This window comes from Bidens hawaiensis, unplaced genomic scaffold, assembly GCF_021521415.1.
Source record: "Bidens hawaiensis isolate Kalapana, Puna unplaced genomic scaffold, B.hawaiensis_p1.1 tig00028610_1, whole genome shotgun sequence".
Lineage (NCBI taxonomy): Eukaryota > Viridiplantae > Streptophyta > Magnoliopsida > Asterales > Asteraceae > Bidens > Bidens hawaiensis.
The window spans coordinates 1-22,820 of record NW_027494690.1 but is presented as its reverse complement, the minus strand read 5'-3'; the positions used below and the strand labels follow the sequence as shown (position 1 = coordinate 22,820).

Below are 22,820 nucleotides of genomic sequence, written 5' to 3'. Positions count from 1 at the left end.
CACAAGGATATGGCTGTACATATTTATACAAACGTAAATACATATTTTTACATACGTGCGTACATACAAATTATGACTGTGTGGTACGCAGAACTGATTTCGTTAAACTTATGAAACTCACCAACTATTCGTAGTTGACCTGTTTTAACATGCTTTTCAGGTAATCAGATATGAGAAGTAATTTCCTGTGCGTTACGTGTCTGACTGATGATTGATGTCGTGGGCATTTGAGTTAGAAGTAAAGTAATTGATGAACCGGTTTGATTGTATCACCTAGTTTGTAAAAGAGATTAGAACGATGTAATATATTGTAAATTAGTAGTAATGTTACTTTATGAACAATGTATTTGATACCAGTTGTATCTGTTGCATTTCCGTTTTACGCTTACGCAAATCGCTTAACGGGGTGTGACAGTTCGCAACCTTGACATTTTGGCATGGTGGAAAGGAAAACAAAACGAATTTCCTATTCTTTCCGCCATGTCTCGTGACTTGCTAAGCGTCCAAGCTTCAACGGTTTCTTCGGAATCGGTTTTTTCACTTAGTGGAAGGATATTATCGATGCGAAGAACCAAACTCACTCCCGAGTCCTTAGAGATGTGCATTTGCCTAAAGGATTATTTGGACGCGGTGGATCGTATACAAGACAAGGCGAACTTTGAAGACGAAATACCACTTGAACGTCCAATTCAAGAGATGGAAGAAGAATCTTCGGGTGAAGAAGACGAAGTCGTAGAACTCGACTAATTTTAATTTGTATTTTTTTTATTTGTTCTAATCATTTTTGTATTTGTTCTAATCATTTATTTATTATGTAACACGAATCAATTAATTAATGTAACAAGTTTTTTAAAGTGTTATTTGTTTGTGTTAAATAAAAAACTTGTCTCAAACACTTAAACTAACTTTTAAACACATATATATAATTATAGAACATTACACAACGAACATTATTGCAAAATGATTAAGTACAAACATTATTAAACATAAAACTAAAAATAGCAAACATTGTTCGTTGTTTTCGTCTCACCATCTACGACCATCAAGCTTTGTTACCGGCGGTGGGGGTTGACTTGTAGAGCCGGACAACTCCCCGGCTTCTCCTTTTTTGGCATCCAAATGCTTTTTTTCCTTGCAATACTTATTGGTATGCTTTCGAAGGCTGGAATTCGATGCCGCCTTCAAAAACTTTCCGCAGTATTTGCATTGCGCCATCTCCTGTGTGTCGGTCATGACACACAGGTCATAGTGAACCCAAACCTCGAGGCATCTCGGGGTGTCGATAACCATAACAACTTCGTCGTTGGTTGCCATTGGTAATGGTAAGTGGTTTAAAAATTGAAGTGTTTAACAAGTTAGGGGAGTTGGTTAACAAGTTCTAAATCTAGTATGTCTATATATAGTAAGTGGGGGTGGGTATAAACATTCAAAACCGGTTCCAACGGTCTAAAAACGGTAAAATAGCCGTTGGAACCGGTTTCCAACGGTCAAAAATGATTTAAACTAGGAAAACCCGCTGGAACCGACCGGTTTTCGGGTGTAAACCGGACCCGGTTCCTACCCTACCCGGTTCCACTGGTTCCTAATATTTGCCTACCGGGTCGGGTCCGGTTCCTACCCGATTCCTGACAGGAACCGGTTTCATTTTGTACCCGGTTCTTAAAAAACCGGTTCCTACCCGGTTCCGGATTTTAAAAAAAACCGATTTGTGCACGTCTACAATACAACGCGCAGTCAAGAATCAAGTAAACAATAAATACTAATCTTTCAAGTAGGGGTGTGCACGGTTCAGTTATTAGCCTTAACCAATTTAAGCATTTGGTTTTGGTTAATTGGTTCGGTTAATATATATATATATACACACTAGTCTTAGAGCCCGTGTAACACACGGGATAATTCAAATTATAAAATTAAAAGTAAAACAAATAATTACATAACGTATATGAAAAAATGTATTACATCTATGTTTGTATTTATAGTATGTGCACATAAATTGATTTTATTTATATCACAAAATGATTTTTTTAAATAAACTTGATAAAAAAATGCATGTGTAAAAACGTACCCAGAAACACTCTTTTAATTGAAAAATTAATTCTCAGCGTCATATATGTATAATTGAAAGAATTTTGGTTCTCAACCAATTTCGGGAATAAGACTTCTTATACTATAGTAATTTTAACCACTCAGCCTAAATGCAGAAGGAGCGTTACATTTATCGTATATTTATCAATTACCACCTATCGAAGGAAAGGAGAACATTAAATTGTAACAACGGATGTCATTCAATAACTAGATTTTTCTGAGCTACACCGTGAAAAGGATTTTGATAAGTTTCATGGGGCTTTTCGACTTTGTCATAATGACAACATAAAAAATAACATGTTAACCCATTCAATTTTGTGAATATTTTGCTTCATTTGAGCATAGATTTCATTGCATGCTTCCCATACAGCGTTCTTATCATCATTGAAGGAAAAGTTAATGCTTACACAAATATTTCAAATTTGATAAAAGTTAGAAACATCGATAGGCCTAGGGTCTCAAAAGTGTTCGCAATCTTTTCTTAAATTTTAATAGTCGAGGGAAAAATAGTCAATTTGCCAAATCCCGAACTTTTTGATTATTTCTAAAAATGCCTTTGAAAATAAATTTGAAACCCGAATCATGTTTAAAATTCTAACTTTCATCTGTTTGACATTTTCAAGTCAATACTTTGAACCCGTAACAAATTTGACGATACCAAACAAATTTTGCATTCACAAACTTTTAAAAATATACTTAGATTTTCCATTTTTGATCCGTAACAAATTTTGATTTAAATGTAGTTAACGTGCACCAAACAATCTATTTACCAACTTTTGACCCATAAAAATCAAATTTAGGTTCCACAAAAAACCCGAAACAACCTTTGATATATAACTTTGTTATGTCTGAAAGTGATTGGTATATATTAATCTTACATTTTAGCATATATATAGTTTACTAAATTTACCAAAAAATAAATGGATAGATTTAAAACATATATTTATAATTTATAAATTTATATGACAATTTATAATAATAATAGATAAATAGATTGATTTTAAAAAAATGGATCAACTTTTAAGCATATATTTATAATTTAATGATTAAAAAATTACGTTGTAAAATGATAGCATATTCGAGTTTTGTTTTTTTTACAATCTTCTACAATATACATAGTACAGTATGTTAATGATAATATTTGAAATTATATTCTTTTCAATCTTTGACAAACATGGTTTATTGTTAATTTTTAGATTTCATCAAATATTTTGGAATATATAGTAAAATAATATGTTAATATTTATTTTTATACAAATATATAAATATAATATAAGTGTAAAAGGAAAGTGAATAATTATTGATCTAGTAGATTATAGTTTTGGAGGGAAAAGAATTGTGAGAATTAACCAAAATATGACAAGTGTCCACAATTATTTTACTTTATTAGAATATATAGGTATATATAATATATATATTTTTTGAAAATACATGAAATGTATATATAGATACATGAAATACATGAAACTAATGTATATAAGTTAGAAATATATGAAGATATGAATTGTTTGGTTCGGTTGGTTATTGCAACTAACCAAAGATAAAAAAAACCAACAACCAATATCCGGGCCGGTTCCATTGGTTTTCGTTTAAGCTTTGATTACGATTCGGTTGGTCACCTCTAGTTTCAAGTCCAAATCCTCATTTCATTGAGAACTTCACGCTTCATTAATGCGCGTACAGTCTTGTACAAGCCATAAACCGAGCATAAAAGTTTTGTTTTCTTAGGACCTTATCGTTGATTTCGGTTAACACAATTTTTAGCTCACAATCTAGTTGAGTATCAATTAAGTTTGGTTATTGACTGAATTTTTTTAGGTGTTTTTAAGTTACTAACCAAATGTCAATTTATAAAATACTAAAAATCGTAACCGGCTTTTTGGCTCAATGACATAAAGTTGATGGTTAAAGCTTAAGATAATAAGGACTTCGGTTTGAAACATGACTCATAGGATGAGGGTGAGTTTTCTCCTTGATGGAGTTCCTAGGTAAGTCAGGTATGGACCTTCAAAATCAGTACGAAACGGTTGACACCCGTTTCTAGAAAACTTACCCGGGTATTGAGGTTTGTTCAAATATGTGTTTTTATTTAACGGCCAACGAATCCTTCAAATGGGATGCCGGGTGAAGTCATCACATCGTGACGCACTCGCCGTTTGATCCGGGAAAACTCTCACCTAAGGGCAACGCATGTGGACGCCACCTACTCGCCTAGTCTCCCATCATCACCCTGGTACCCTGAAACTAAATGCAGGGGGCAAGAATCGAACCAAGGTCCAATGTTGCAAAAATCCCGACTAAGTTTCGATTAATCCCGATTAAACGCTAGTCCTCACTTCCTTGATTAATTTTGGGCTAATCGGCCAATTAATCGGTCAATGGTCAAATCCGGCCAAAATCGGCGGTTTCTGGCAAGATTCCGACCAAAATCAGTGGTTTCCGGCAAGATTCCGACCAACATCTGCGGTTTCCTACGGGATCCCATAAAAAACTAGCGGTTTTCAGCGAGATTCTAGTAAATTTCCAGCCAAAATATGTTTATGTATGTATAAAACTGAAATTACATATAAAAATGTGTGTATAAAATTGAAAATTATACATTAAAGTCCGATCCGATTAAGTGCTAGTCTCTATCCTACCGCTCGACTAACGACTATCGATTTTTACAACACTGTCTGGGCCACATGAATCACCAAATCTCTTTCTTACCACTCCATTACAAACTCATTAACGATTTCAACCAGTGTTAAAAAAAAAAAAACACCAATTCAATGTCAATTAAAAAAAATAATAATAAAAATTAACTAAAAAACCAAAATGCTAGTCAAACTCCTGACTCTACCGCCACAACTACATCTTGCCTTCATGCCACGTAATCCTTAAACTCTTTCATCTTCAACACATGTTGACGATGATGATGACAAATTGACAACATCAAATGACATCTTTAACTTACACCGCCATCCGCCGCCTCAGCCGGTTTCCAACTTTGTTGTTGGCAACCCGGTTGACATCGTTTAAGGATTACTCTACCGACAAGACACCAGTCAATGGCGAAAAGGTTATTAATGAACCTTCAGTATGTACAGCGGACGAGTTACACTACGTGTTTGTTAAAAATTCTGACTGGAAACTTGCTTTATGGCGGTACCATCCGTCTCCACAGGCAAGTTGCTTTCGCTTGATTATTATTAGTGTTGTAGAACTCACTAGCCGATGGTGGGCTTAGGCAGGGCAGGTGATCTCGAGGGCCTTGTGCGATTAAGAAAAGTGGGCCCTAAAATATAGTTAAATAAAAGAAAAACAAAAGATAGCCCTGATCAATCTATTTAGCTAAAATAGAAATGCATGTTTAAATCCTTTTTAAAAACAGAAATACATGTTTAAATCTTTTAAGTTATCCGAAGTTAAATAGGCTTTTATTTACAATTTTGGTTGAGTTTTAAATTTAGTTATGTCTTTATTTAAAAAATATATACATAAAAAATCATAATATAACAAGGTAGTTAAAAGTGAATGTACATATTAATGTAGCTAGGTCTTGAACTTGAGTCATTATTAATGCAAAGAGAATCAACCAGCTAAGCCAAATAACAGCTTTATTTAAGATTCATTTGTTTTCTATATTTATCTAATATACATTTCAAATTAACCTTTTTAACATGGGCCCCTAACACTTTTGGGCCATGTGCGGTGCCCTAGCCAGCACAGCCCACGGCCCGGCGTGTGTGAGCAGGTTTGGAAACCGATCCAAAATGTCGGATTTTGAGTTTTAAAAAGCTAGTCGGTTTCTGTTTCAAGTTTTTCGATCTTAGGCTTGAAAATTTTAGGCCGAATTGGGCCATACATTTTTATTTGTTAATATTTTTATTAGAACGACGATTTTGGAGAGCACGTTGGCCTACTCTAGCCAGACTATGTTGTTTAAACGAGCCCACGCTAGCTTCAGAGTTTTGGCTTAGGCGTTTCCTGGAAACCATACCGCCGGATGTCACTTGACAGCCGTTGTGCTGACACAAGAGCATAACTCTCTGGCGTAGCACATGGTGGGACGAAAACCCGAGTGGGCTCTATATTCAAACTGACAACCTCACAATGTCCGGCTCAAATCATTCGTTGCCAAATATTTAGGTTATACTATATATTAATATATAATTGTCAAATATTTGGGTTATACTATATATTAATATATAATTGATGATTATACACTTTGGCTAAAAAATTTGGGTTATACGGTATATTAAACTATTATTATGCATTACTTAAAATAAAATAAAAAATAAAAATCTATAAGTTTGTTTAGGTTCAATTTTTTCGGCTTTAGTTACACGCAAAACCGAAATCGAATCGAAAGTTCATTTTTTGCGAAAACTTAAAAGTTTTATCCAAATAGTTGAGTTTTTCTCGGTTCGGTTTGGCTTTTTCGGTGTGTGTGTTTTTTTCGGTTTCACGCACACCTCTAGTTGGGTACCGGCTAGCGATTGGGGATTAATCAAATAGCAATTTTATACTTAAATTTTCAAATAAGTAAAACCTTTTCAAATACTCCATAACTTTTTGACTAATTTTGACCGACTTTGTCCGATTTTGACCAACTTTGACCAATTTATTCCGATACCGACTTTAGGGGCCAATTAAATGAAATCGAATCGGTAGCCTTCCGGCTTCCGTTTAATCAACGTTAATCAACGATTAGCCCAGTCGTGATTTTTACAACACTGATTATTGTGTCCACTTTAGGCGAAGCCAAGAAAGCATCCGCTATTGCTGTTATCAGGAGTGGGAACGAATGCGGTAGCATACGATCTCTCACCGGAAGTGAGTTCATGCATCTCTTCTTCTTCTTCCTAGCATTTACACCACAATTAGTTTAAATTTTTTGTTTTCAGTCTTCATTTGCTCGTCACATGAGCGAACACGGATTCGACACGTGGATTCTCGAGGTTCGAGGATCTGGCTTAAGCATGGAAGCCAAAAACCGTAAACATATTGAGACATCAGCTCATGAAATATCTGATCAAATGGAAGCTGCATCTGCATCAGGAGCACAAAATGCGCAATTCGCCGAACAACCTTCTAACAATAACGTAACCAACTACCAACCCTACCAACCGCCTGCATTACCGACTGTATTTTCAGAATCGGTTACTGTCACCAAGTTAACTGAAACCTTAACAAACCTATCACATAACGCATCTGACTTTGTTAGTCAAAGTCAACCAAGACTATTTTCTAGTCAACTGTTTGACCAAATGTCGAAATTGGTAGAACATTCTTTTCTAACCGAGCGGTTCAATGAGATAACAAAAAGCCTTTCAAGTTTACTGCAAGTGAAACATGATTCAAGTGTTGCGAGTCGAATAACTGATTTGAGTCAAAGGCTAGTTGATATTGTTGATGAAGGTCAACGCTCGGTTTCGTCCCCATTGTTGGACTTGCAAGAACATTTGACCATGATCATGGAAGATGTACAAAAACAAATCGACATGGCTGGGAAATTCGATTGGGATTTTGATCATCATCTTGAAGAAGACGTTCCTGCTGCGGTGATGTAACATGAATTCATATATTAGAATATATAGAATATATATTGATAATACTACAATTACCATACTTGCATACTAAACGCAGATAGCATATATAAAGGCGTGTACTCAACCCGAAGATGGCAAACTTGTTGCGGTTGGACACTCCATGGGCGGCGTTTTACTATATTCGATGCTATCACGATATGGTAAAATTATGCATTCGTCTTATTATTATTATTATTATTAGTATTATTATTATTATTATTTTGATATAATTAAAAAAACATAGGATCTTCATGCACCATCATGGATCTTCAAACAACTCTTTTCGCCTATACGGGCCGTATAGGACCTGAGTTGTGTCAGTTTGTATCAGGCTCTATTCGAGCAGTTGAAGACCTATACAGCTCAAATAGGGCTATACAGGCCGTATAGGCTGAAAAAGCTGTTTTTTCCCCGCTACGTACACTTGTCAGTCATGCGTGATCTACATGGCCCGTATAGGCTTGTACAGTCAGCATGGGGGTGGTGTATGAAGATCACATCCCTTAAAAAAACCAATTTTTTTTCGGTTATGTGATAAAGGTTATGAAGGAAAGGATCCAGGGTTGGCTGTGATTGTTACTTTGGCGTCTTCACTCGACTACTCGTCCTCTAACTCAACATTGAAGTTATTACTACCACTTGTAAGAAAATGTTGTTATGTATTATTTGTTGTGAATAAAATAATAAAATATAATTTGATTATTATTTATTTATTTTTCTTTATATATAATATACAGGTTGATCCTGCACAAGCCTTAAATTTGCCAATTATTCCTTTAGGGACAATGTTAACAGCTTCTTATCCTCTTACAACTTACCCTCCTTATGTTTTATCATGGCTTAATTATATGATATCCGCACGGGACATGATGCATCCGGATTTATTAAAGAAACTCATTTTAAATAGCTTTTGTAAGTGCGCAATTTCTTTATTTAACGAAAATCATAAATCCATCTTTTTATGATTTTTTTGTTAAATATGTTGTAGGTACCATCCCTACTAAATTATTGTTACAACTTGCATCTGCGCTTAGAGAACATGGTTTATCTGACAGAAGTGGGACATTCTTTTACAAAGATCATATTGACAAAATCAATGTCCCGGTTCTAGCGGTTGCAGGTGATCGGGATGCAATTTGTCCACCCGAAGCTGTATGCGGTACGTATTGTGTTAATATCGTCTTAGTCCGTATATTCTTAAGCATAGAAATATTAGCTTTTTTGATAATATGTCATGTTGATTTAATGAACAGAAACAGTGAAAATGATTCCTAAGAAGTTGGTTACCTATAAACTTTTTGGTGAAGCAGATGGCCCACATTATGCACATTATGATTTGGTTGGGGGTAGATTGGTATTGCCTCTTGAACTCATCTTTCATAGTTTCATACTATAATTTTTTTTATTATTTTTTTTAAAGGCAAATTGGATTTTAATAATCCCAACCTAATGATTGGCCGATAATAATTCCAACTTAGAAAATAGTTGTCACTAACTTTGACGCTATTTGTTTTCATTGGACCTCCATTAAAAAAAACTTAACGCCGTTAAGTTTTTTCCGGATTTTAATTGATGTTTTAGGGCTTTTGATCGGAATGATAATACGAATGGATTGATTTAAAACTTACCTCGAAATGGTGCTTCAAACAGCTTGATTTTTGTTAATTAAAAGTTTAAACACTAGAATTGAAGCATCATTTAGGCGTTTGGACCACCATTTCGAGGTAAGTTTTACATCAATCGATTCGTATTCTCATTCCGATCAAAAGCCCTAAAACGTCAATTTGAAATTTGGAAAAAACTTAACGGCGTTAAGTTTTTTTTTAACGGAGATCCAATGAAAATAAATAGTGTAAAAGTCGGGACCGGTGACCGCTATTTTCTAAATTGGGATTATTATCGGCCAACTGCATTAAGTTGAGAACATTAAAATCTAATTTGCCTTTTTTAAATGATGAAGTTTATTAATCAAGTGTGACAATGCAGGCTATGGAGGAAATGTATCCATGTGTGGTACAATTTTTAAGTGAACATGACCAGAAGTAATAATCAAGGTGCTTTGTTAACTAATAGTGTAGAAATCATGTGAAGATGTTATTGTAATGTGTGTTGTAGTAAATATTTTCTGTTGAATTATGTAAATACACATAGATGAGGGGTGCTAATTGTATCTCTACTATTGTTTTTATTGAATGTACTTCATCACCGTTATTAAATCAGTCACATCATTTCTCTAATTTCACTAGTTTCGTCGATAGACGTGTTTATCGTATATGAGGTATGTTTAGCATCACCTTTATAGTTAAATAAGATAAGGGTGTAACACTGACGAAAACGAGTAATTCAAAAGATAGTCGAAAATGAGATCTTTATTTCTATTTTCACTGGTAAAGACCGTCTTATTCTGAATTCGCAAAATCAAGATACCCAAAACAGTAAAAGCTTGCATCAGAGGCAAGTCTAGCTACATATGTATGCATTCCAAACTCTATTCCAAGTCTAGCTACATATGTATGCCCAAAAATTGATCCAAAAGCTCCCTCAAATTCGAACGAAAAGGACAAAGAATCGAAGGAACATCAATACACCAATTCATGTTAATGAAGCTGATTATGAAAAATTCTCCAACACAATATGTTTATTACTAATAGATTCAACATAAAATGAATCATTAACATCAAAATCCCAAACCTATGAAACCCAGTTATTGTTTAGACTTTAGCGTGATTAGAGAAATATCCGCCAATAAAAGAAATAGATAACGATAATTTAAATTAATGAGAGAGAGAGAGAATAATTTTTGAAGATACATTGTGTAATTTTTTTTATTTTTTTAATTCACTTTTCTTTCTTAAAAAACAAAATTAGTTTTTAAACCGGAAAGAAATTTACTTATCTAATGAGTTTCTTCCTTTATTTATATCGCTCATTATCTTTTTTGTTTTTTTAAATGACCAACGAATAAAGCCCAACTAATCAGAGTAATTCAATGACAAAAGGTGTTTTCATACGTTCGTGATCACAAACGGCGCTGCACAGACCAAGCTCACCGTTTCCTGTACAGGGGAAAAATCGCCCACTGCATTCAAACTTGAGACTTAAAAATATATGGCATAAATCTTCACTTTCCCTCCTATATCAAAAAGAAATCTACTTCCTTTTCGGTCATTATCACATCGAATTGAAATAAATAAATAATTAAACAAATATTAATAAAGAGAATATCTTTGCAATCTGTTGGAATATATCTTTCCATTGTTGGATTATGGGTCTCAAATTCTATCTGTTTCCAATACAAATACAGCTTATTTATATATAAATATATATTTTTTCTTAAATAATTATAGCCATTGATTTCGGTATTCATAGCTATCACTTGCCTATCAACCCGCGTTAACTTTTAACTCCGCGTTGTTTTTTTTACAATTATACTTTCTTCTCTTCATATTCATATATTCATCATATTATTAACAACCAAACCAAATTAACAACTTTCTTACATCATATATATATATATATATATATATATATATATATATATTATACATGAAACCCAATTCTTGAATATTGTTAATATTATTAAGAGTTGAGGTTTTTGGTGAATTAAGATGGAGAAGCATTCACATCATCATCATCCGGGTTATGTGTCATTAGCTGCATTAATGAGTAGGGAGTTGAGAAATGAGAATACGGAGAACCCGAATGTGAAGTACGGGTCTGCGGCTCAGTCGAGGAAAGGTGAAGATTGTTTCATGGTGAAGACGGATTGCTATAGAGTGCATGGGGATGGTTCTTCATGTTTTTCGGTTTTCGGGGTAAGTTGTTCTTGATAGGAGTGCGCATGGATTGGTTTGTGTCGGTTTTGGGCTAAAAAACTGAACCAAAAACCAAAACTTCGGGTTTTTAAATTTTTTTTTATTTTGAAAACCGTACAGTCTTGGTTTTTTCGGGTTGTGCTTTTCAGTTTAGTACCGGTTCGGTTTGAGTTTGAAAATTTTGGGTTGAAAAATAAAAAAATCAACACAAATAGATATTGATTTTTATTTGACTGCATTATTGTTTTGTAGATTACATAAAACCAAAAAAACCTATCAGAAACTGAAAAAAATCGAAAAACAGACAGAAATAGCTGAATCGACGGTTTGGTTGTATGTTTTTGTAAATGTAAAAAAACTGAATTTTCGTTTCAGTTTTAGTTTTGCATATAATAAAAACCTAACCGAATTTGCATTTTTTCATTTTTTACATGAAGTAAATTGCGTGACAAAATATTTTAGCCTAAATGTATAGTAATGAAATAGTTATTAGTTAACAAAAAGATTTAGGGTAAAATCCATTATTTTGGCCAAACTTTTTTACGCCCCACAAACATAACATTTGTTCATGTTCGTTCGTTTAACTAATTGAACAAAATATTGTGTTCCATGTTCCGTTTATTAAATGAACGAACATGAATGAACTTCCTGCCAAACGCTTCTTGAACAATTCACTAAACGCTTGATTCGTATGCAAGCTTATATCACTTAGGGGTATTTTAGTCATTTAACTAACACTCAGTCAAATCTTCTTTAGACTGCAGAAAACATCATTGTATCAACTAGATCAAACTATAATGAGTATAATCTTTACTTGATAATTAAATTTTCAGATTTTTGATGGTCACAATGGCGATGCAGCCGCAATATATTCGCGTGATAATCTTTTAGACCATGTTTTGGATGCAATACCTCACGGTCTTAACCGTGACGAGTGGCTTCAAGCGTTACCTAGAGCTTTAGTGTCTGGTTTTGTCAAGACTGATAAACAGTTCCAAAGCAAAGGTATTATTACACAAAAATAAATAAAGTTTTCTAATGACTAAATTATAATCTAAAGACTAAACTTTTGTTTGACTTTTAAGTTTTGACTTTTGACCAGGACTAACTTCAGGAACAACTGCAACATTTGTAATTGTCGATAAATGGACCGTGACAGTTGCTTCAGTCGGGGACTCTCGCTGCATTCTCAATACACCAGAAGGTGCTGTGTCCGTGTTGACCGTTGACCATCGGCTTGAAGAAAACACCGAAGAGTGAGTAATAATTATCTTTTTTAAAATGCCTGGGTTTTTTTATTTATTTAAAATGTGGGTTTGATTTCAAATTTATTTTTTTTAGGCGGGAACGAGTAACGGCTAGTGGAGGTGAAGTTGGGAGGCTTAGTGTTGTTGGTGGCCCTGAGGTTTGACCTTTTGTAAAGTCAAAGTAAGATAATTTTATGGTTGGTTAGCTTAATTTGTGATGGATTTTGTTGAAAATGTGATAGATTGGACCGCTTCGGTGTTGGCCAGGTGGACTGTGTCTTTCTAGATCTATCGGTGACATGGACGTTGGCGAATTTATTGTTCCTATACCGTACGTGAAGCAAGTGAAGGTAAAATAACTTATCTGAATACGTCGATTTGAGTTGTTGTTTGATCTCATACGGGCCTAAAATGGTGTTTTACTCAGATTTAGATTGTTATTGATTATTTGAATAAAGGACAAAAGTGTTAATAGGTCAACCCAACCCGACTGACGCACCTTTTACAATTATTATAATGACATGTTTTAACCTGACCCAATTTGTCCCATTACTTACCTGCTCTTTTCTTAAGAATTATGGTCTTTTTTGTTGTTGATAATTGTCCGTTAACAAAAATTGCGTAAGCGACTTAAATTAATATCTGCATACTTTGATTATAATGGAGGAAACGTTCGTTCACTTAAGTCCGTTTATGTTTGTTTGTTTACATTCATTTATGTTCATTAGTTTGCATTTGTTTTAAGTTCGTCAGTTCACGTTCGTGAATATTAATATATTCATTAAAAAATTTTGGCTTACAATTTAATCTTTTTTTTTTAACTTTTGGTCCCAACACATTATTTTAACTTTAGCTCAGTTATATTCGTTCATTTACATCCATGAACCCTTCGTTTATATTGTTAACATTTATATTGTTAATGAATGAACATAAACGAACACGAACATGTGCAATTTATTAACGAACAAACACGTACAACTAGTAAATAATTATAATTAACATTTTTGTGACATTTATAGCTTTCGAATGGTGGTGGAAGGCTTATAATTGCTTCTGATGGCATTTGGGATGCTCTATCATCTGAAACCGCTGCAGAATGTTGTCGCGGTTTGCCTTCAGAACTTGCAGCTAGACAAGTAGTCAAGGTTATTAAATTTGTACACTTTTTTTTTATTATTACAAAAAATGTTATATGCACAATGCAACAATATCTAATATATTATTACTTCAGGAAGCATTAAGAACAAGGGGACTGAAAGATGATACAACATGCATAGTTGTGGATATAGTCCCGCCTGAAAACTCATTGCCGCCACCACCACCATCTCCTCCTCGGAAAGCGCAGAGCAAGCTTCGGTCGTTGTTGTTCATAACCAAGTTCCGCGGTGGTTCTTCTAGTAAACTGTCCAAAAAACTGTCAGTTGTATGTAATGTTGAGCAACTGTTTGAAGAAGGTTCAGCAATGCTTGCAGAAAGGTTAGTTTAGTCTTTTTTTTTATTTATTCAATACATTTCATATATTCAAAGTGTACACCATGCCTGTGTCACATCACATGGTTCATATAATGTTATACGGGACATATGCTGTCATATTGGCTTATATGATGGAGCGAAAAATAGCCATGCGGGCCATATGACTTTATTAGGGGTTGTATCAAAGATGTTATATGGGCTGTATGATCTACTTGCATGTCATATGGGCCGTATGACACGTCAATGGTGTGTGGATAGTGTGCCAGTGATGTTTGTTTAGCCAAATCCTGATCTAATTACTAGACTTGAAGTCGAGTTTAGCGTGTTGATACATGTATTCTGCTTTTGATACATTTTTTACATAACTCCAAAAAAGTTAAAAACTTCTAGGAACTCATAACAATCAAACATTTTTAAAATTTTTTTTATATATTAACATTGTTTGAGACTAGTTTTACCATATTTTCTATAAAAAATTTTATTACATATATAAATCACAAGTTTACATATGTGTAAAATTTATGTAATAACAAATTTGCATATACGTAAATAAAAATTTAGATATGTGTAAAAACTAATTTTGATAATTGTAATCGTAAATATAGATATAAAAAGTGATAAAACACTCAAATAACATTAACATACAAATTTTTTTTATAAAAAACGTTAGTAATTAAAAGTTCTTTCAAGTTCTTAAATAATTTATGAGTTCTGTAATGGTGCTCATCCTATATATATATATATATATATATTTCACCTCATAAATATTTTTATTTTATATCAAATATATTTTTACATCAAAAAAGAAGGCAAACCTGCAACAATTTGAATTGCTAAACTAAGTCTTTTATTAAACTATATTGATTGAAATAAACAGTATCTTTTAACATGATTAAATCCCTCAAGTAGTCATTTTGCTATAATAAACTCCCCAATTTTATTTAACTTCTTTTTAAAAATATATAAATAATTTAACAATATAAAAATAAAGTGGAGAGACTTATGTACCAATTACAGAAAGCCTATACTTTTCGTTGTACAATTTCCTTGAATTAAACTTAATTTGAGAGAATTTTACTCTCATTAAAACAACAAAATGTCAAAATGTTTGTTTTAGACATTTTTAGACCCTAGAGATGATTTTCATTTTGTTTAAAAACTTGTAGATTGGGGAACAATGAGACACGCGCTTCGTCTACATCTAGACTATTCACATGTGCGGTGTGTCAGGTAGACCTAGCCGCAAGTGAAGGTATATCGGTTCATGCTGGTTCAATATTCTCCACGAGCTCAAAACCGTGGCAAGGTCCATTTCTCTGTGCTGGTTGTCGTGATAAAAAGGATGCGATGGAAGGAAAACGACCTAGCGGAATTAAAGTAGTTTAATCCTTTGATTAGTAGTGACGATTTTGAATCCGAAAATTATTTGATTTTTTTGTTGATCAATGATTAATAGGTTTTGAATATCTATAGTATACTATAATGTGACCTTTATTATGTAAATACATGATGTTCGATTTGCTTTTTTTTCCCCGATTGTAAAAATGTACCATTAGGTTACTCAAAAACCATCAGATTTTGCGAGTTTTCGAGGATTGGGTAGTTAGATTTACCTGTTAGAATTTTAATAAGTTAAAACCTGATATCAAACTGATCCTAAAAACAATTTGAAATATATTGAAGATGCAAGTATAATATTATTGTTGTAAAACAAGCCTAATAGCAAATTAATATGACAAAGAGATGTGGGGAGAAAGAGAGGGATTTCATTAATATATGTTTAGAATACAATGAGATACAAGATGATATTTATATAAGGATGAGAAAACTTGGAGAAGAAGCCAAATCTATTTTAGGTGTTGATAATCATAATAATTATTATTCATAACAACTATGAGTTTTATATTGCTTTTAATTATTTCAATTTTCCAATGGATTAAAAAGTAACACAAACTTCACAAATCGATTTCTGAATAAACGAGTAAATTACTTAAATCAAATACTTGCACACTTTTACGTGTAAAAGGAACAAAAATTAATTTTGCTTTAAACGGAAAAAAATTCTCCGGGTTCAAAATCATAGCCCAATGCCTAAAGCCATGCCCTTTGTAAGTTGAGTCATTTTCTGTCCCCGTTTAAAGTTTGTTAAAGTGTTGAGTCTGCAAGCACAATAACTCATCAATCAAAGAAGCATCGCTCCTGTCTAATTTAAGGTTTTGTATCAACTATACTATGAAATGAATACATTAAATAGTTTGTAAATTGATCAAAATGTTACCTTTTTACGAGGAATTGTAACTTTTCATATACATCTTTAAACGTGTTTTCTATATTATATATTACGTTACCATTGATAACTAGTGCCAAACGTTGCCACTAGAACTCCCACACTTGGATTTGGACTCGAGTAATGGTGTGACATCAAAAGTTACCCGCAAACATTGCTTCGAGCTATCTACATCAAAATCGAAAGCTAGAAGTGGTCACAAGACCAGAGCCTCAATGACCACCCACTGCGAATCAAGTTGTCATCGTCATCATGGATCCAGATGTGTATCAAAAGAATATGTTAAAGTTAAAACAGTGTTTTCAAAACCGGACCAGACAAAAAGTTAAAACGATAATATGACATTTCAGTATGGTTAATGAAGCAAACCAAACCTGACTAATAACTTTATGCTATAACCAGCGTTGTAAATAGCGCTAGTCGGTAGTTGGGCGGTGGGGTGAGAACTAGCGATTAATCGGGATAAATCGAGATTAACCGGGATTAATCGAATCGGACTTTAATGTATATTTTCAGTTTTATATACACACACATATTTTTATATGTAATTTTCAGTTTTATAAATACACAAACATATTTTGGCCAGAAATTGGCTGAACTATCGCTGAAAACCGCTAGTTTTTGCTGGAATCTAGCCGGAAACCGCTGATTTTGGTTGGAATCTCGCCGGAAACAACCGATTTTGGCTGGATCTCACTAAAAACCACTGATTGTCTCCTGATTTGACCGTTGACCGATTAATTAGCCGACTAGCCCAAAATTAGTTAGTGAAGTGGGAACTAGCGATTAATCAGGGATTAATCGGTGCCTAATCGGGATTTTTTCTAACACAAGCTTAACTAAAAACCAAACCTTGATAGTTGATACAATCTCAATTAATGTACCAGCTTCTCCACAACATGAAGCATATTATTATTTGTAACGAAATTAAATATATACAAACTAGATTTTATCCCCTGTATTACGGGGGTTGTTTTACATTATTCGTTTTTAATATATATATATATATATATATTAATTTTATTTATTGTAAAAAATTTAATAATTAATATACTTGAGTTTTGATGATAAAATGGTTTCACAAATAAATTGTATGTTATAATCCGGTTTAAAAGCTATCTGGGTTTGGTGATACCCATTACCTGTTTATTTTCTTTATTATAAAATTGTTTCTTAATTATAAATAATATCTTTTTATAAATAAAATAGGATATTAATTTTTAGTATACCCCTATTTTGTAGGATTTTTATATCAAATATTTGATTAGATTAATTTTTAATATAATAAGATGTTATACCCCGTTTAAGAGCTATCTGAGTTTGGTGAGACCTTTACCCGTGATTTCGGATCAAATGCGTGAGCAGCCTTCATTTACAAATAAGGCAGTCTGATGGCTTGAGAGAATGATTGTTTTACATTTTTCGTTTTTTAATATTTATTTTTTGGATTTCAATTTTCGTTGTTGTAAGAAATTTAATAATATACTTAAGGTTTGATGATGAAAGGGTTTCATAAATAAATGATATGTTATAACCCGTTTAAAAGCTACCTGGATTTGTGATCAATGACCCGCTTATGTTTTTTACTATAAAATTGTTTATTAATTTTAAATGATATCTCTTTCTTTTTAAATTGGATATTAAATTTTAGTATATCCCTATTTTATAGGATTTTCATATCAAATATTTGGTAAGATTAATTTTTAATTTAATGAGATGTTATAACCCGTTTAAGAGCTATCAGGTTTTGGTAAGACCCATACCCATGAATTTGAGTTAAACCAATGAGAGGTCTTCATTTAAAAATCAAGCAATCTGGTGGCTCCATAAAAGGAGGGAGCAACCACATCACAACACGTAGGATTTTAGGGTTTTCATTTATATATATTATAGATAAATAAATACACATGGTCTTTTTTTGTAATTTACCCATAGAAATTAGGTAACAAATGCATAAATGATCTTTAAAGCACATGGCTGAGATACACACAATATTAATTCTGGTTGTAATGTAACCCCACATAGGAAGAGTAAACATGAAAGCTGCCCATCATCAAAAAACCAAACATCATAAATTGGCTGCTACGTAGTATTGCTATTCATGTGGCTGTTGGTTGGTTTGTGTCTTTAGGATGCCAGCTTGATGTGTCCCTCTCACTCCAATAAGAAATGTTAGATTTTATATATATTTACAAATTTACAAATAAAATTGAAGGTGGTTTTTTGGTTAACTCAGTTATAATTTTAGATGATTTAAGTTAAATCATGTATTTGATGTGTATTTTTAATTTATTTTATAAGGCGTGTTTGCGTCATCCATAATGAAATCTGTATGTTAAACGTGAATGTGAACAGTGTAGTGTAAGTTGATTGATTTTGTGATGTAACTCTGTACATGGATTAAGATTTTTACGTATACAACAAAATAGGTTAGCGTAGCATTTTGTTGTCCATTTTCCTTCTAGTTCAATGTAAACACTACTATTTAATGAATGAAATCGATATTTGGATTTTGGCTTATTTAGTAATTTAGTTTATTATTAATCTGAAAATTCGGTCCACTAACGGACCCGAATATGTTTTTTATCCTTTATAAATTAAGCTTATTTAGTTAATCGGCTATTCTTTTAGCTCACCTTGACTAAATTACACTCAATCCACGACATTGTGGTAACTTTTTTTTTGAACGAAAATCTATCCTACTCCTAAACTACATCCTATATATATTTACACTTGTCTAGGATAAAACCTGGGACCTTCCAATAAGCTTTGTCTCTACGACCAGGCCATCAACCCGGTAGTACTTATAGTCACTTCAATTTGGTTTTTCAAAAACTAACATAAACCTAAGTACCAACTAGCTTACGAGTTACAAAACGTATAGCTTTTGCATTAAGTTTAATGAATTGTCAAAATGCTCTAGGGTAAACCCTGATTTCAAATTTTCAATACATGCAACAAACACAATATATGCCAAAAGCAAAAAAAATATGGTTGAAAGCTTAGTAACAAAGAAGAGTCATATACAAGTTTGTTTTTATTTCATATGACTTATACTTTGCTGATTTCAATAAAGGTATTTGTACACGGGACAAGATATCATTCTGGGAATGGAAAAGAAAAAGGTAAAGAAAAAAAGAAGATTGTTCAAAGATTCAATATAACATATATCTAAATGGATATAATATATGTTTAATTTCTTGTGAGTTGATATAATTTTTGGTGCAAAAAACATTCTCTATATATGTAAATTTGAGTTGTTATGTTTATTTATCTTAATAAAATAACTAACACTTAAAAACAATTATAAATGCAGTAAACATTTTGGGTGAAAGATGTACGAACTCATATATTTAGCTATCAATAATCATACTACTAATCTAAGTATTATACTATTAAAGTAAAACCGTTGTTCCACATGTTATTCAACTAGAGTAATCAACTAAAATGCCAAATAATATTGTTATAATTTATAAAATTACTAACAAAGTTACAAATGTAACTTTAGATGTTGTATTAAATGAGGTTTTTAGATATTTATGAATTATAAAATTGTATTTATTATTATTTATATCTTATGAATTTATAAGGTATGATATTACATATATTATTAATTTTAACTTTTTTGTTATACTTTTTTAACCACTCGTGTATTACACGGATTATATCCTAATAAGTAATAAATTAAAAAAAAAAGGATCATATTACTAATGGAGTAATGGAGGATGTGCCCTTTAAGACACTGACTTATTCCAGGTGTGAGCAATAATCAAGCTCTTAACTTAAGCAGAACCGAAAATCAATAAAAGTAAAATGAAATTAACCAAAAAATCGTTTATCGATTTTTTTAGCCTCGGTTAATCGAACCTAACAATTCATATTTTCAAATATTTTAGCTTTTATGCCTCAAATTCATGTATTTTTCATTTATTTTATGTATTTATATCTCCATTTAATATACTTTTACATTTTTTTATGTAGTTTTAGAAAGTGTAAACCTTAAAATATTGATTTAAGAAATATATTTCATAAAGTATAATTTTAATTAAATCAGATTATATAAATGATGAATTGGTTATATTTTCTCCACAATCAAATTATATATAGAACATATAAAAAAACAATAAATCAAGATATTCCTCATATTATTATTATTATTATGGCATATATTTATATGTACTCGAAAACATCTGTGAACCAATTAAAAGGAACACAAAAACCTCCAATGCAACAAGATAAGACAACAAGGCACCATCACCTTATAATATAACACAACCACTTCAATTCACCTTCCACCATAACAATGTCATCACCACCACATTACTCCACCCTCTTCCTCCTCTTCCTCCACCTCTCCTTCCTCCACGCCTCCCACCCGGACCTCCCCACATTACTCGCTTTTAAATCGTCGTCAGATATCTCCCACAAACTCCTATCCTGGACCAATACCAACTCATCAAACCCATGCCAACACTTCTTAGGTGTGTCATGTCTACATAACCGAGTCACGGGACTTGTACTCGAAAACCTTAACCTACATGGCCCGTTCGACTCACTCGCTTCGCTTGTTAAACTTCGTGTACTTTCATTAAAACATAACCAACTTAATGGTCATGTCCCCAACTTATCCAATCTCACTAACTTAAGACTTCTTTTCTTGTCCCATAACCATCTCTCGGGCGAGTTCCCGCCCATGTTACCGCCTTTGTTTCGTCTTGATCTTTCCTATAATAACATATCCGGGAAAATTCCAGATACTGTTAATCGTTTGACTCTTCTGTTGACTTTACGCCTGGAGGGAAACCACATTTCGGGTTCTATTGAATTTTTAAAGTTACCAAATTTAAGGGATTTTAATATTTCGATGAATAATGTTTCTGGGGAAATTCCAGACAGTCTGTCTGGATTTCCTGAGTCAGTGTTCAGGAATAATTTTGTTTTATGTGGGTTGCCAATTATGGAATGCACGCAACCCAAGATGCCATCTCCAGCATCTCCAGCTGTGTCAGCAACCCCTAGTGCTTTACCATCCACTGCGGATGTTCCTGGTAAAAAACCTGGGAACAGTCACGGTGGTGGTAAAATCAGCAGTCTGGCTATTGTGGGAATTATAATCGGAGATGTTTTGGTATTGGCGTTGGTTTCGTTACTTTTATATTGTTATTTCTCGGGTGAATCGAGTAACGAGAAGAGTAATGTTTCAAAATCGGAGAAGTTGGTGTATCCAAGTTCGACGGGGAGTTCGATTGAGAAGGGTAGAATGGTCTTTTTTGATGGGACGAGGCGGTTTGAGTTGGAGGATTTGTTGAGGGCGTCGGCGGAGATGCTGGGTAAAGGGGGGTTAGGGACCGCGTACAAGGCGTTGTTGGATGACGGTAATGTGGTGGCGGTGAAGCGGTTGAAGGAGGTGGCAGTTGGCGGTAAGCGCGAGTTTGAACAACTAATGGAGGTTCTAGGGAGGTTAAGGCATCCTAATATTGTTAGTTTGAAGGCTTATTATTTTGCTAAAGATGAGAAATTGCTTGTGTATGAGTACATGACTAATGGCAATCTGTTTTGGCTTCTTCATGGTAAGTTAACTCTCATCTTTAAAATTTTATCCTTAGTATAAATTGCTATCAAATTCATATAATAAAAAAGCAAAGAAAAGTTGTAAACATGAACATGTTACATATTTCTTTAGGGTATGTTTATGCATCACAATAATTATATAATGCATTTATACATTCAATAGTTTGTAAATACAATAAGAGTTGCAAAAAGAGTGATAAAAGTGGTCAAAAAATCATATTATATATCTATTTCTTTGATTTATATAATATGAAAAAAAAAAGATGAGTTTTAACACATATTTTTAAAACCATGCAATTTCTAAGATATATTTTTCGGAAATGAAAGTGACTGGTTATTGCCGTTGTTACTTAGTTGTTCATGATGGTGATTTTTATTTTCTTGTTATTAAATCATCATCATCATCGTACTCAGTATATCCCACCAATAGCAAAGCTATAGTAGGGTCTGAGGAGGGTAAGATGTAGACAGCCTTACCTCTACCCCATAAGAATAGAGAGGCTGCTTCCGGTGAGACCCCCGGCTCGATAAACATGTTAGGTTAGGACCAAAACCTAAAATAATTTGTAATATTTTCTTAAATAATAATATATTATAGATTCTTGCGTTGAATTGAAGCTTAGGACCAAAACCAGGAAAACATGTTAGGTCAATTAAAGTAAAAGAACATAAGTCAGAAGTAGGTTGTGAAATTAATGTTCATTATCAAGTGAAATTAATTGTTTTCAATTCTCAAGTAAATTAAATATTGTGAAAATATATTTAACTA

General features: G+C 33.0%; 2 protein-coding genes and 1 pseudogene across 2 annotated transcripts; all 3 read left to right on the top strand.

Moving 5' to 3' along the window:
- The first annotated feature begins 5,023 nt into the window (after positions 1-5,023).
- LOC143577448 (uncharacterized) lies at positions 5,024-9,704 on the top strand. The gene is made up of 9 exons (XM_077061280.1): positions 5,024-5,251; positions 6,826-6,903; positions 6,975-7,631; positions 7,717-7,819; positions 8,199-8,299; positions 8,396-8,570; positions 8,647-8,817; positions 8,912-9,012; positions 9,645-9,704. The coding sequence occupies exons 1-9, from the start codon at positions 5,024-5,026 to the stop codon at positions 9,702-9,704; spliced, it is 1,674 nt and encodes a 557-aa protein (XP_076917395.1).
- A 1,562-nt stretch (positions 9,705-11,266) lies between these two features.
- On the top strand, positions 11,267-15,630 carry LOC143577442 (putative protein phosphatase 2C 15). Its single transcript, XM_077061275.1, has 8 exons — positions 11,267-11,473; positions 12,307-12,478; positions 12,576-12,729; positions 12,815-12,878; positions 12,963-13,070; positions 13,740-13,865; positions 13,952-14,196; positions 15,360-15,630. The coding sequence occupies exons 1-8, from the start codon at positions 11,267-11,269 to the stop codon at positions 15,577-15,579; spliced, it is 1,296 nt and encodes a 431-aa protein (XP_076917390.1). The 3' UTR covers positions 15,580-15,630.
- A 5,063-nt stretch (positions 15,631-20,693) lies between these two features.
- On the top strand, positions 20,694-22,091 carry LOC143577447 (putative leucine-rich repeat receptor-like protein kinase At1g68400 pseudogene; annotated as a pseudogene).
- The last annotated feature ends 729 nt before the right edge of the window (positions 22,092-22,820 follow it).